Source organism: Mus caroli, chromosome 9 (genome assembly GCF_900094665.2).
Source record: "Mus caroli chromosome 9, CAROLI_EIJ_v1.1, whole genome shotgun sequence".
NCBI lineage: Eukaryota > Metazoa > Chordata > Mammalia > Rodentia > Muridae > Mus > Mus caroli.
In genome coordinates, this window is record NC_034578.1 from 32,843,499 (window position 1) to 32,859,312 (window position 15,814).

At 40.9% G+C, this 15,814-nt stretch overlaps 1 protein-coding gene across 1 annotated transcript; it reads left to right on the forward strand.

Moving 5' to 3' along the window:
• The first annotated feature begins 5,599 nt into the window (after nucleotides 1-5,599).
• LOC110302005 (acrosomal protein SP-10) lies at nucleotides 5,600-11,247 on the forward strand. The gene is made up of 4 exons (XM_021172749.1): nucleotides 5,600-5,740; nucleotides 6,596-7,087; nucleotides 8,991-9,110; nucleotides 10,907-11,247. The coding sequence occupies exons 1-4, from the start codon at nucleotides 5,692-5,694 to the stop codon at nucleotides 11,029-11,031; spliced, it is 786 nt and encodes a 261-aa protein (XP_021028408.1). The 5' UTR covers nucleotides 5,600-5,691; the 3' UTR covers nucleotides 11,032-11,247.
• The last annotated feature ends 4,567 nt before the right edge of the window (nucleotides 11,248-15,814 follow it).

Below are 15,814 nucleotides of genomic sequence, written 5' to 3' on the forward strand. Positions count from 1 at the left end.
CTCACAAGAGACAGCTATATCTGGGTCCTTTCAGCAAATTCTTGCTAGTGTATGCAATGGTGTCAGCGTTTGGAAGCTGATTATGGGGTGGATCCCTGGATATGGCAGTCTCTAGATGGTCCATCCTTTCGTCACATCTCCAAACTTTGTCTCTGTAACTCCTTCCATGGGTGTTTTGGAGACAAGTTCCTATGTCCTACACCAGATCCTTACTAAACACTTATTTTAGTCATAAGCAAAACACTTTTTCCTAAAAACATCACTGTACTGTTTAATTAACTTGACGCTTATTGCTAAGGTTCCCACACCTTCCAAGAGAATCTCAGCACAAATGTCAACAATTCCATTTTCTTTCCCACTTTAGGCCCTCAGGAACGCAAGGACTGAAGTCCTATAGCTGCATGGACTTGAATTCTTATAGTCTGACTGAAAGCAAAAGCAGGTTTCTCCCAGATTTCTAACTAAGAGTACAGCTCTGCCTCTCCATGTTGGCTTTGCAGTCAGTAGCAATCCAGTCAAGCCTGATGACTGGCAGAGCTGTATGGTAGCAGGACACTAACTGTAGTGACAAAGTTTGGAGGGTTGGTTTTTTTTTTTTTTTTTTTGTATTTATTTATATCCCACATGGTGCTTCCCCTCCCAGACCTTCCCTCCCAGAAGCCCTCCCCTCATCCCCTTCTCCTCTGAGAGGGTGGGACGCCCTGGGTATCCCCCCACCCTCACACATCAAGTCTCTGCCAGATTAGGCACATCTTCTCCCTCTGAGGCCAAACAAGGCATCCATGAAGACTGAGCTGCCTGTCTGCTACATGTGTGCCAGGAGGCCTCGGTCCAGCCCATGTATGCTCTTTGGTTGGTGGCTCAGACTCTGAAAGCTCCCAGGGGTACAGGTTTGTTGACTCTGTTGGCCTTCCTGTGAGGTTTGCATCTCCTTCAGGGTCTTCAATCCTTCCCCAACTCTCCTATAGGTGTCCATGACCACCGTCTAATGTTTGGCTGTGGTTATCTTTATCTGTTTCAGTCAGCTACTGGGTAGAGTTTCTCAGAGGACAGTTATGCTAGGCTCCTGTCTGGAAGCATACCAGAGTGTCTTTAATAATGTCAGGGATTGGTGCTTGCCCATGGAATGGGGTTCAATTTGGCCTGGTTATTGGTTGGCCTTTCCTTTGGTTTCTGCTACATCCTGTATTTCTTTTATACAGAACAGATTTGGGGTGGAAAGTTTTGTGGGTGATTTGGTGTTCTTATCCCTCCACTGGTGGTACTGCCTGGCTACAGGAGGTGGCTTCTTCAGGTTCCATGTCCCCACTGTTAGGCATCTTGACTAAGGTCACCCACATTGACTCCTGGGAGCTTCCCCTATCCCAGGTCTCTGGGACTTCCCAGAGATTCTTTCCTCCCCTCCACACCCCTTACCCACCTCTCCCTAGGCAGCTGCAGGTTTCTATTCATTCTCCTGGCCCTATGAGCCTCTCTCCTGTCCTCCCCTCCACCCCACCTCACCCCTGCAAGCTCATCTTGCCTCCCCATTCTCCTACCCACTTCTCTCCCTCCCTCTGCATCCTATGACTATTCTGTTTCCCCTACTAAAAGTGATTCAAGCATCCTTGTTTGGGCCTTCCTTCTTGTTTAACTTATTTGGGTCTGCAGGGTGTATGGGTATTCTGTACTTTATGGCTAATATCCACTTATCAGTGAGTACATATCATACATGCATGTACCCTCTGAGTCACTCAGGATATTTTCTAGTTCCATCTATTTGCCTGCAAAATGTTTGTGATCCGTTGTTACACAGCAATAGACAAGCTTGGCTGTGTGGATGTAATACCCAAGGCTGTGCTGCCACCTGCTGACTATGAACAAGAACAAGGAGAAAGATAAAAGAATTTCATATACATGCTTTCAGATATTTAGGCCTCTGAAATGTCAGCTCAAGGCTCTGGGCTTACCTCAAGACCAGAAAAAATAGTAATGAATAAATGTAGTTTCACAGCGCTAATAAGTGTATATCCATCTTCCACATAAAGTGTTATTTATGAGTTTCTCCTTCAAGACTATTGTAAGCGTTGGTCTTTCATTTACCACTCAAATCAAATAGTGAGACAAGGTATCAGATCCCTTTCAACCATCAAGGACTCCAGTGTCCTCTGTGTGCAAAACACTCTGACTTATACATAAATAAAATTTAGTTTTACAAACAGTTTGGCAACAGAAAAAAGTTAATTAATAAATAAATAAATATTCTGATAAGGAAAAAGATCTATTGTTTTCAAAGGGAAACGAGAAAGATGGGAACATTGAACATGACAGGTATTAGTGAAAGAGGGGAGCTGCAAACTATCATGTGTGAAATGAAGCCAAGGGAGAAAGTCAGTATGGCACTCAGAATTCAGGCTTGAGTATCTTGAGTTTGTGACAGGTCTGATAACTGAGGGAACAGAGTCAGAATATAAATGGTAATTATATATTATAGATGTTGAGTTTTAGATGTTGCATGGTATCCAGAGAACAATGTTCAGCAAGTACATCTGAACTAAGGAGGGAGGTTTGTGGGCCAGAGCAGTAGAATTTTGAAGTTTTCCATTTGGAGGTGGTGATTAACATGGAAGACTTCTCAGGGAACATGAGGAGATAATTATCAGGAAGATACAATGGAGGCATATCTTCATGAAAGAGGGAGAGATGCAAATATAGTTAGTGCTACATATTTAGAGGGCAAGTAAGTTGTATATAGATATGGCTTGGAATATATTCTGGGATAAAGATGGAGACAAGGGAAGAGTAGAAAGTTAAGACTGAGAAAGAATATGTAAGAATGGACTGAGAAAATCTTGATGTTCCCCCTTGACTATAGCAATGAATGGATGAAATAATATGTTCTCTGGTTTCAGTACTTCCCTACAACCTATGTGAAGCCTTATAATGTCTACACAGTCAAGACTTTCAACAGGTTTCTCAACATAACATAAATGGCCACACTAGGGATTACAGAGCCTGTCTACTACTGTGACTATCATGAATTTTATGATATTACCCAGCTTTTGCACTAAGTTTGACAAGAGGCTAAGTCAGTCAGGTTATGGATTCAAAACTCTGTATGTGAGAAGAGTGACTAATGTGTATCAAGACCAGAAACCAAAATACAGAGAAGCACATGCTATGCCAAAGAGGGTTATGAATAGATATAAGCCAGAAATAAGCAAAAGTTATGAGTAAGAAGTAATAAACAACAAGTACAAGTAATTAAAGTAAAGTAAGCATAAGTCACAAGATAAACAGAACATAGACGGTAGGGGTGGTAGCACATGCGTAATCCCAGAACCTGGGATGCAAAAGCAGAAGGATCACAAGTTCAAGAACATTATGGGTAAAGTTATATAGCGGAGATCCAGCTCAGAAATAGAGGACTTGGCTAGCAGAAACAAGATCCTGGATTTGCTCCCCAGCACAACACACACACACACACACACACACACACAAGTAGAGGGAGAAAGAAACTAAATCCCTAGATCTATTGTATATCTAGACTCACCTTGGAGGTCACAGACTATGTTGCAGTCTCCATGAAGCCTGGCCAATGGAATACATGACCACACATAATTTATTCAGGATAAGTTCCAGGAGGCATGATATATCTCACCTCTGTATACTTTTCTGTTATCATTCCTAGACTTCTTGGCTTGCTTACTTTGGGCCTCCAATAGTCTCAGCCCCTCAGTCTAAATGGCCTTTTAACTCAGTTCTCTAGAGCTAAGTTAACAAATTCCTATGAGAGTTCCATTAGGCTCAGACCATTTTGAAGCAGCCCACAAAAATTATAAGGACATGAATGGCTGAATTTTTTTTCACCAATTTAGGATCTTTAGAAATTAGAACATCAGCTTCTCTGTATGAAATTGGGCCAGTGATAGGAGTCGGGAACTAGAATACCTCTGGATGCCTAAGCCATTCAAATTTTATCACCATGTGTCTTCCCCTTCACATAATATGCCTAAAGGCTCAAAGGTTTGATTTCAAAGCACCAGATTTCTGGGTACAGGGAGAAACTGTCCAAAGTGGAGTCTAGGGAAAACCAATCTGAGGGACATTGAAATTGGTGCTATGAAGTCAACCTCAAGAGGCAGCAAGAAAGGGAGAAGCAAAGGAATGTCCTAGAAGATTCTGATAACTGCCAAGGAAGGGTGCTGACAACTTTACACTCATAGATGGTACCAACAGCACATTTTTAGACTAATTTCCACAGTTTCTATTAATAAAAAGAGCCTATTTCCCATGAAGAAAATGAGCTATTGATATGTTTCTTCACATATTTCTCTAAAGGAGTCCAGTCTGAAGCTCAAAAATCCTAATTCAGACTTCCAACTCAAGCAAGGTAGGACAGATTAAGCCCAAATGACCATTCAGCTCTCTATAGCTCACTACTTCTGTATAGTTGAAACAAAGACAAATGATAAGATATAGCAAGCCTCCTTGGCTTATCTTAGAAATGGTGTGCAAATCCAGAATGACCATTTTCTTCAGATGATACAAATCAAAGCTAGCCTATCTAGTTCTCAATAGATTCTCTTCTATGAAGCAGAGGAAGATACAGAAAAGCCAAGTCATTCATTCCTTCACTCAGGAAATTTACTATGTATGTATTATATAGCAAGCATGCTGCCAGGTACTAGGACTACAATGGTGAAAGAGACAGAAAAGTTCCCTACTTTTTAAGGGCTTAAAGTTCAATGGGGGAAAGAATCATAATTATAACAGAAATAGATACACTTAAGTTTAGGTCCAACATTCAGTGGCACATGGTATAAAAAGTGGGATAGGGAAGAGTCTGAGGTGGTGGCTAGAGGATCTCTGCCACCCTGAGTTGTAGCTTTATGGCAGATAGAGGTCTCACCTTATCTACTCAGCTTGGCTACCTCCTGTCCCTTTATCATCTATTCTGTGTAAACTCTAGTTACCATTGAGCTGCCTGTCTGATTCCTAAAAACCATGCCCTCACAAGTACATATGAAATGACTTTTCTAAAAAAAATATGTGGTGTTATAGAAAACTTTAAAAGGAAACTTGGAGCAGTTGGAGTTTAGAAGCTGGAAACCATTATTATCCCTAAGCTGAAGTAGGAAGGAAGAAAAAATATTACTATGGCCTAGTCAAAGTTGGGGTCCTGGGAGAAAGGACATAGTGTAAAGACTCAGCCTGTGCCAACTGTAGTACCTTCTGCCCTCCAATCTTAGGACTAACCTCAGTTTGAAGCCAAAACTACTCAGTACTCAGCTAATCTCAGCAAAGATCAGTCTTCCAGAGTGCAAACCAGAGCCATGAAACACTTAGTCAAACAGAAAGTAACCAGGTCACCACACTTCACTGTTGACCCTCTGCAAAGAAGTGCTATCTTTTAAACTTTCACTAAAAGAACATGTGTGTTCTGGTAACATTTTTTGTTTGTTTTTGAAGCTACCCCTAACACACTATTCTACACACAGAAAATGCTCTTCACTAGTGGCATTGCCCTGGGTTACAGGGCCAGCCTGCCTGAACAGGATGTAAGAGGTACAACCCATTGTGAGGACACATAGATTGTTTCTCAAGTTCTAGAATTCCCAGAGGCTCTGATTCAACACTGGGAGCATTTGCTCAGTTTCTTCTCAGCTCTTGAGTGTGCCACATTAGAGATCTTTATTTACCTAAAGCAAAATGAAGGAGTTAATCTTTCTGGGTCTTTATCTGCTTGGATCTGCCAAAGGTAAGTCTTCTCTTTAAACAAACACTAGGTCGACATCAGAGGGGGACTTCTTTTAATGTATTTCTGCCCCCTTGATGAAAGACAAGTGTAACTTACCCAAACCAACATGACCTAGAATCAAGAGTTAACGAAGCAAGAACAACTTTGAGAACTTCTATACCAACTGATTTCCCCTGGTTATGGATGTTCTAGTTTAACATTTACCCTTACCCAAAGATTAAAGTTTCCTACTGTTGAGAAAAAAATGAGTCCCATCACCAGTGCCAAAAAGAACCTAACCTCAATTTAGGCTGGAATTAATCAGTATTAAAAGCAATCTGTACTAGGCACTGTGGCACCTGTAACTCCTACAGTCAAGAGGTGGACGTGGGAGAATGTAATTTTAAGGGACCCAGGATTTCACAGCCAGACCTTGTTGCAGGGGAAGAGGACTATTTGCCTTCTCTTTCCCTATCTCTATTCTTCTTGCCTTTTACCCAGAGAGGAGTTGGAGAAAGGGTTGGTGGCTGACTTCTGATGACATGAATGAGGGTCCTTTGATTTCTGATTCTGCCTTTGTCAGGTAGGGACATTCATTTCTTTTCATGTGCTTTCCATGCTTAGGTGAGAGGATTCCACGTGTAATTCTTGTATCTTTAAGTCTTAGCAACAGTCTCCAACTTATTTAAACACTTCTGTCTTAAACCTGGTTTTTTGGAATAGTTAGATGACCTCTTCCAACATCTAAACTATCTTTAAGTGTCTCATCTAGACCTGCCAGGCAGGAGTCGCAACAGTCCCACTTGTTGGCCTCCACAGGAAATCAGTCTTGATCCCATTCTGTCTTCACCATTCTTGTATTTCTTCTCCTCCTAGGAGCACCACCAGGTCAGCCTGAGGAGCTTCTTGACTCTGTAGATCAACAAGCTTCGGTTCAGCAACTTTCAAGTGAGTATCTCTCACTCGCAAACCCTTCAGATGCCGAGGCTTTATATGAAACTCCTTTAGGTGAGAAGACTTTGAGTGGTCATAGTTCAAGTGAACACGAATCAAGTGAGCATACTGTAGCTGAACATTCTGCAGGTGAGCACTCTTCAGGAGATCAGTCTTCAGAACACATTTCAGGTGACCACATGTCAGGAGAGCACTTGTCAGAACACACTTCAGAGGAGCACTCCTCGGGCGAGCACACTTCCACCGAGCACACTTCAGGTGAACAACCTGCAACTGAACAGTCCTCAAGTGACCAGCCCTCCGAAGCATCTACAGGTGAAGTTTCAGGTGACGAGGCAGGTGAACAGATGTCTGGCGAGACAAATGACAAAGAAAATGATGCTATGAGTACACCACTTCCAAGCACATCTGCAGGTAAGCCACAATGGAAGGGTATTAGTCTTTGAGTAGTGGTTGAGGTCAACCTGGGCTACATAGTTCAACACGAGCCTAGATGACACCCTGACTCAATAGGAGAAAGGAAGGAGAAGGAGAGAAAAGCAGGGAAGGGGGGAACAAACTCAAGTTTAGGGAAGCACATAAAAGAATCATTAATGTCACAAATAGCTCTGTCAAAGACTCTGTTTCAGCCTGGTGCTGGTGGCACACATCTTTAATCCCAGCACTTGAGAAGCAGAGACATGCAGATCTATGAGTTCAAGCCCAGCCTGGTATACAGAGCCATTTTCAAGACATCCAGGGATAGACAGAGAAATGTTATCATTAAAGAAAGGAAGGACGGGAGGGAGGGAGGAAAGGAAGGAAGGAAGGAAGGAAGAAGGATAGAGATATGGCTCACCAGTTAAGAGTGCTGACTGCTCTTCCAGAGGTCATGAGTTCAAATCCCAGCAACTACATGGTATCTCACAACCATCTGTAATGAGATCTGATGCCTTCTTCTGGTGTGTCTGAAGATAGTTACAGTGCACTTATATATAATAAATAAATCTTTTTTTAAAAAAGAAAGAAAAAGTTTCTTTACAGTATCAAAAGAAAGCATTTTTCAGGTTCATTCAGCCCTAAATGTAGCACAACTTAGAGAACCCTCTTTTAAGAAAAGAATGCTACTACTCAGCTCTCCAACTCCACTGTTCATAGGAAATTAGGATCGGCAAGATGGCTAAGTGGCTGGCAACTGAGCCAAGCTTGAGATCCTGAATTCAATACCCAGGGTCCACATCATAGAACTGATTCCCTCAAATTGTCCTCTGACCTCTTTACATGCTCCCATTCACAGTAAGGAAATAATGAAAATTAAGGTGGATGTCTCAAATTACTATCAGATACAAATATTTCATTTCACCCAATTTTGTTAATTATCGAACATTTTTTAGATGAGTAGTCAGGTAAAACTATTATCGCCAATGTCAGTCACATTTCTAGAAAGTAGTAAATCAAAATTAGGTCTGCCCAAAGTTATGCTTCTTACTAAGGGATTAACACTAGAGATCGTATAAGGATGCAGAAGCATTTCAGAATTTTGTCACTCATCTTCAAGATAAGCCTGAAATGGAAACTGCCTGATGGTTCATGTCTGTTACTTCAGGGAAGCTGAGGCAGGAGGATTGGTATGACTTTGAGGTCAGACTGAGCTAAATACTCAAACCTTATCTCAAACTCACACACACACACACACACACACACACACACACACACACACGGGGGCGGGGGGGGGGATGGAGGGAAGGAGAAAGACCAAAGGAAGGAGGGAAGGGAAGGATAACTCTTCACAGGGCTGGCAGCACTCTAGCCTTTCAATATTGCTTATTTAGTTAAATTGACCCCGAGTGTGTGATTCTTGGGTCATGAGAGAGTATGACAGGCATTCAGTTACATAAGTTTTCTGCTATGGAGTAATCCATGACAGAAGAACATTTACGTATAATTTCAAGAAGCCAGTGGAATACAGACTAGGGTAAAAGTTACTCAGATAAATTTAGTATTCATCAGCAATAAAGGTTACAAATGAGAGAGAAGGTATTCCCTGACTCAGAAAAGAGAACATGGTAGTCCAGACTTATACTCTCATCACTGGACAATAAGCAAGACCATGTCTTCAATAACAAAAAGGTAAAGGGGAGTTGGGGAGGGGGGAAAGGACTAGGTTTGTAGCTCAGAACACTTGCCTACCATACCTAAGGTCCTAGACGTTCAATCCCTAGTACTGCCAAAAAGAACTAAGAAATGTGTCTCACTTTTTACAACCCCCATCCCCCATAAGTGTAACTTAACTAAGTAGTCTGTATGGAAATGTCATCACGTTTTCTTCACATTTCAGCCATAACAATAAATTGCCACACATGTGCTTATATGAATGATGATGCAAAATGTCTCCGTGGAGAAGGAGTATGCACCACTCAAAACTCCCAGCAGTGCATGTTAAAGAAGATCTTTGAAGGTAGTAGGAACTTCTCGGATAAATTCACCAGAGAGCACATCGATCGCCTCTTAAACAAAATTGGGGAATGGGGACAGTAGGAATCAATGAACTTGGGGGTTGAGAAAACTGCATTTCTTCAAGGTCTGAGCTCTTAAGTTGTTCCTTAAGCTACTCATACACTGATTCAGAAATGTCTAGTGTGTTCATGATTCAATCTTCCTAGGACATAGCACAGTGCATAACAAATGGTAGGCATTTAGTAGACACTGAATAAACTAATCAGCAATTGTCTACAAACCTATGTGCACAGGGTAACAAATCTGAGTGCATATTCTCAGATCTTGCAACCCTATGCTTAGTATTCCATCTCCGAAACAAGGGCTCTTGGCTACTTCCATTCCATGATCCATACTGCCCAGCTCTGCTTTGTCCAACCCCTAGACAGAAATATTTTCCCTATAGTTCTATAATTGTACATTTAACCACTACTGAATAAACATAAACAATACATACAATGAGCCTTACAGAAAGGGGCATCAAAAACAGTGTACAGAAAGACTGTAGCCTAACATAAGAAATATTACAGAGAAAACTGGTGAGGCGATATGTTTCTTCTCAGTACTTGGGAGGCTGAAGTAGGAGACTTAACCTGGGCAATATAGCAAGACGGTGTCTAAAGAGAAGAAAAAGGAGGCAAACCACATGAGTGCTGGAAGTTCACAGGTAAAGGAAAGCAGGTGAGTCTGGAGAGGAAAGGCTATACAGATAGAACATGTAAACTCCAAGAGTACAGAGTTTGAGCTAGACAACTACTGATGCTCAGGAATGGCTAAGATGGCTCAATGTATAAAGGCACCTACTACCAATCCTATTGACCTGAGTTAGTGTGCAGCAACCCACACAGCAGGAGAGGACCAACTCTTACACGTTGTCTTCTAACCTTCATACGTACACACACAAAAAATACTAAAAACATTAAAATCCTAATGCTAAGCTTGCACCGGTGAAATTCCAAAAATAAAGACAACTATTGATTTAGTCATACAAAGATATCCCCAAAAAACAAACACAAAGTCAAAATGAAAAATATAGAATGTAGACAGGCATCAGAGTGAAACTATTTTGGGTTTGCAATGAAGAAAATAAATGTTGACTGGCCAAAGCAGTCACCCAAGATTCTCAATGGCAGAAAAAGGTAGGAAAGCAAGGACTAAAGGGAGGTTGGTAGAGTTCCACTTAGGACAGAAAAAATCTTAGTTGTTAGCATATGTGCATGAAGGTGCTCACTTAAGTGGAAAGGGAATTTGACTTAGGTCAGTAGAGATAACTGAACTCAGAAACAGAAGTCAGAAAAATCAGGGGAAATCTTGAGAGAAGAGTATCAAGAAAACGTAAATAGTATCAAGTTCATACAGAAAGGGAAAAAAACATGGAAAATGGCTAAGGAAGTTGGTTACTAGAATTTTTCTAGTGCATATTTGAGAAGGAAAAAGTTTCAACTCCAAGTACCCGAGGCTCCGCTGTAAATGAGATGGAAGTTAAGGAGGATAGTCAGCTCGCTAGAGACTTGCAGAGAAGGGTAATGGCAGAGTAGCATGGTCAAGTGAAAATGATGAGCTTGGTGAAATTTCACCATTACAGGAAGAAAATGAAGACATAAACAAGAGGGATGGGTAAAGAAAGAAAAAAGAGGGCTATAGAAAAATAGAGAGTAGTAGTCCTGGTCATCCCTGCATGGGAACATGGGGAACCATGGGCCATGGATAAAGGATATGGTTAGAAGCTTTCTGTTACTGCCAGTCTGTCTCTTTCAGGTGGAAAACTCCAGTTCATGGTTCAAGGGTGTGAGAACATGTGCCCATCTATGAACCTCTTCTCTCATGGAACAAGAATGCAAATTATGTGCTGTCGGAATGAACCTCTCTGCAACAAGGTCTAGATGCCCGTGTCCTACTTCTTGCTCTGACTTAGGCAGGTTCACCACTCTACTTGGCTCAATTTATATTCAACTTCAACAAGTAATCACATCGGGCTCTGCCTGATCACCAGATAAGAAGCTCAAACCTTGTCTTTATTGATACCCCATTGCCTATGTCCTCTGCCTTACTTTGCTCCCATCCTTCTGCAGATGTTCTTTTTTGCAATAAATTGCTATTAAAGAACACAGGCTTCAGTCAGATTGTTTTTCATCAGTCTAGTTTGCAAAGTTATTGTTTCTGTCCATGAACAAAGTGAATGTTATGCACAATCATTTGTGAAAGTTAAAGGGGTCTCCTAGAGTGGATACAATAGAGAATACAAAGTGCAAATTAATCTTTCAGTGACATAAACAATATGGTAGGATTGTCTCCCACATCCTTCTACTCATAATAGGTACACAATTTAGCCCTTTTGTTTTGAGCTCAGTCTTACAGTCTACTATCAACATAATGGGAACAAAATACTGTAAAAATATTTTTAAATTCCAAATTTTCCTTTCCCAGCCCCAGCTCCTGGAATGACTGAGACTATTTATTGTTAAATGCCTAGGTCATAAACTTTGGCTCATTCCCTGACTAGTTCTTGACTTATTTAACCATTTAATCTATTCCATGTCTACCACTTGGTTAGTTATCTCTCCTTCAGTCCCGGCCTGCTTTCTTTCTCCTCAGCATCACCCTGAGTTCCTCTACCTGCTGGTTTACCTGTCTCATCCCCCATTGTACTCTACTCTTTTATCTCTTACCATTTCCCAAAATCTCTCTCTTCCTGTCAGTGTCCGACCTACTTCCTGCCTTAGCTCATTGGCCACCAGCTTCTTATAAGAGATCCTCTCTACATTCCCCCCTTTTTAGTTCAATGAAAGGCTCTTTCTCTGACATCAATAAATTATATACAGTATTAACAATTATAAAAACCATCAGGTAAGAATTACTTTTACAATGCCAAGTCCATTTGTATTTGACAACTTTGGATAAAGTATTCTATTATCTTGGTGAGTTAGAGTTCTATACTTAAATCGTTTTCTAACATAACTTGTATAGATCTTATAACACCTTTTTAAATCCTAAACAACTTAAGCTAAGTTGTGAGACTATCTAGTCTTCAAACCCCATCATAGATCTGAGAAGGAATACATATTACTTGAGTGCAGACCAAGCAGATTCCAAAACTATTGAAATGATAGAAGTTTCTGGCTGCCTGGACAGCCATCTATAAATTGTGTCTATACTGTTGAAGCAACTATCTTCAGCCTTCTGGCCCAGTATATGACAGACATTTTTCTGAAGCAGGAATTATGAAGGACTTGCCTACCTTGTCATTGCAAAGTCCAGCAATTGACTTTCCTGCATCTTGTTTGTCCATTTTGAATAGTATTCTGTCTGCAATTGAGGCAAGGACATTTTCTTGCCAAATGACTAATTTACCACATTGGAAGCAAATGCTATAAGGCGGTTCTTTAATGCTCATCATCTTTATTGAAGTAGAACTGCCAGGAGCAGATCTGTCTCCTTGTCAAAAAAGATCTTTTAATAATAAAACATCTTAAAATGTCATATTCTGCAGATATGAGGTTTTAAGACTATCTACAGTATATCTACATTGTTTTTTTAATTATTTACTATCTATTCAATTTTGAAAACTGTAATAAACTAGTATCTAACATAACCATAAGTTTATCTGACTACTTACTTGCATTTCTTATTTATCCTAAATTGTTTGTAATAGCATGTTTTAAATGGACTAGAATTTAACATTACATTTTTAAGAATTACATAGATCCTTTTCCCTTACCCAATACCAGATCGGGTTCTCCCCAGCCCCCATACACTTTCCCTCCCAAGACCCTCCCTCCTTCCCTCCCCACTTGTGATTGCTTTCATCTCTCTCCCAAGTGGGACTGAGGCGTCCTTACTTGGGCACTTCAGCTTGTTGAGCCTTTTGAATTCTGTGGACTGTATCCTGTGTATTCTGTATGGTTTTTTGTTTTTGTTTTTGTTTTTTTGCTAATATCCACTTATTAGTGAGTACATACCATGCATGTCTGAGTTACCTCACTCAGGATGATATTTTCTAGTTCCATCCATTTGCCTGCAAAAGTAAGGATGTCCTTGTTCTTAATAGCTGAGTAGAATTCTGTTGTGAAAATGAACCACATTTTCTGTATCCATTCTCCTGTCATGGGACATCTAGGCTGTTTCCAGATTTTGGCTATCACAAATAAGGCCACTATGAACATAGTGGAGCACGTGCCCTGAGGGCCTGCAAAAAGAATGCAAACAGGCAACCTCAGGAAATAGAAGGTTGGGGGTGGGGGGGAAACCCCAGAGTACACAAGAGACCTGGGAGGTGAGAGACTCCCAAGACTTACAGGAAGGGACCTTTGAGAAATGCCCGACAGTAGGGAAGGGGAACTTACAGAGCCCACCTCCAGCAAGAAGACAGGGCATCAAGTGAGGGATGGGGTTGCCATCCCAGTCACAACTCTGACCCACAATTATTTCTGTCTGAAAGAATTACAGGGATGGAAATGAAGAGGAGCCCAAGGAAAAGAAGGTCTAATGACAGGCCCAAAGTGGGATCCAGGTCAAGGGGAGGTTCCAAGGCCTGACACTATTACTGAGGCTCTGGAGCACTCACAAAAAGGGATCTATCATGACTGCCCTCCAAAAAACCCAAACAGCAGCTTGAAGAGTCAGATGCAGATATTTGCACCCAACCAATGGGCAGAAGCAGCTGAACCCTGTTGTTGAATTAGGGAAGGCTGAAAGAAGCTTAGGAGAAGGGCTATCCTATAGAAGGACCAGCAGCCTTAATATGGACCCTCAAGATCTTTCAAAACACTGGACCACCAAACAGCATACACCAGCTGATATGAGGCCCCCAACACACGTACAGTAGAGGACTTCCAGGTCTATGTTCATTCAGAGATGATGCACCTAACCCTCAAGAGACTGGAGACCACAGGGAGTTTAGAGGTCAGATGGGGTGGAGGGTGGTGGGGACATCCATGTGGATACTGGGGGTGGTAGGGAGGAGGTGTGGGATGTGGAGCAATTGGAGGGTGGGAGGGGAGGGGCGGAGAATGGAATATGGAGTGTAAAAACTGAACTACAAATAAAATTTTTAAAAAAAATTTTTTAAAGAATTATAGATATAATACCTTAAACATACTTGATACATATGTATGTTGTAACCACCTATGACCTTAATTTTTTATCAATATAGAAAGATCTATACCAATGTAAAATTTTTGGTTTGCTAATACTTTTTGGTCTAAGAGTAGGTTCAATAATCTACCCTTTCTTTCTAGAATTTCTATATTATTATTTCCCCTTTTTCTTTTCATCCATTCTTCCCATTTTCTCCCTAACATTAGATAGGAGAAAAGGATAAAGGAAAGGGAAATCCCTGAGTCTAACCTTTCTGTTTCCTCCCTGATCCAAGACCATTCCAATTTGTTACTACCCCCTTAAATGACAATATTCATCATCCATTGAACTATCAAAACCATCCACCCCACATCTTGGGAATTGAGCATAGTTCTCATAAAATTGCTTCCTGTTGATTTGGGGCGTTTTTCTTTGATGGGGGAGGGGAGACAAGAAAATTGGGATATTGGTTAGTCTTAAAGCTAGCTAAAACAGTTGCTGTGCAGCCTCTGGATGCTGAGAAAGTTCAGGCTTACTCAAGTAACTTCCTGAGTGGATCAGTCTGTAAGGCTGGACAAATTGAGGTCATTTGAGGTCAGCAGCTTTCTTTGAAGCTATTCTGGAAACAAGTGCTTATGAAACAGTTATTAAGGCAGTCTGAGGTAGGATCAGGCATGATGATGGAACAAAATGTATCTTAGCATCTCAGAGGGTGAATCTTGTAAGGGCTGTCTTTTTGGTTATTTTTTTCCTGTGAATATATAAGCTTTCAGAGGTAATACACATTTCTGCATTAACGGATATATGGAATGTGCCATGTGCACAATTCAGCTAAAGATGATTATTTTCTCTCTGAGCAGGCATCTGTCTTTTTTACAAGTTAGTTTGGACTCCATAACCAAACTGTAATTTAAATGTCTATCTATGCCAGTTGAAAGGATGGCATGATAAGCCTTGAGTATTCCTGAGCCAGCAAGACACTGGCTATGCTTAGCTTGAGATCTGGACTGGAGACATTTTAATGTCTCAGTCTCAAATTCCTTTTCATTGTAGGGGGATCAGTGTACACTTTATCTTTTTTGTTCTTCTTGATTTTTCTTCTTTTCTACTGCTAAAGTCTACCACTTGGTTAGTTACATCTCCTAAGTCCTGGCCCACTTCTTCATCTCCATAGCATGAAATCCTCTACCTCCTAGTTTATGTCAGTCTGGTCTCACCAGCTGGTTTACCTCTATCTCCCCACTTGTCCCTCATCTCATCCCCTGTGCTTCTCTTCCTTTATCTCTCACTATTTCCTAGAATTCTCTTTCTTTCTGCCAATGGCTCACCTATACCCTGCCTCAGCTCATTGGCCATCGTTTCTTATTGACAGGTGATGCATATAAGAGTCTCTCTACAAAATATTCCTTTTCATTTAAGCAATTCATAATCCTTAAATCATTTTGAGAGGATCATCTACTTAGCTATAGAGGAACAGGTTCAACACCTTACAGTCCTTTACTTCAAGGTGTTTTCATGAGTACAGTTGTTCCTTATCTCAGGAAAAGAGAAGGGAAGTTAGGAAAGATTTATTTATTTATTTATTTATTT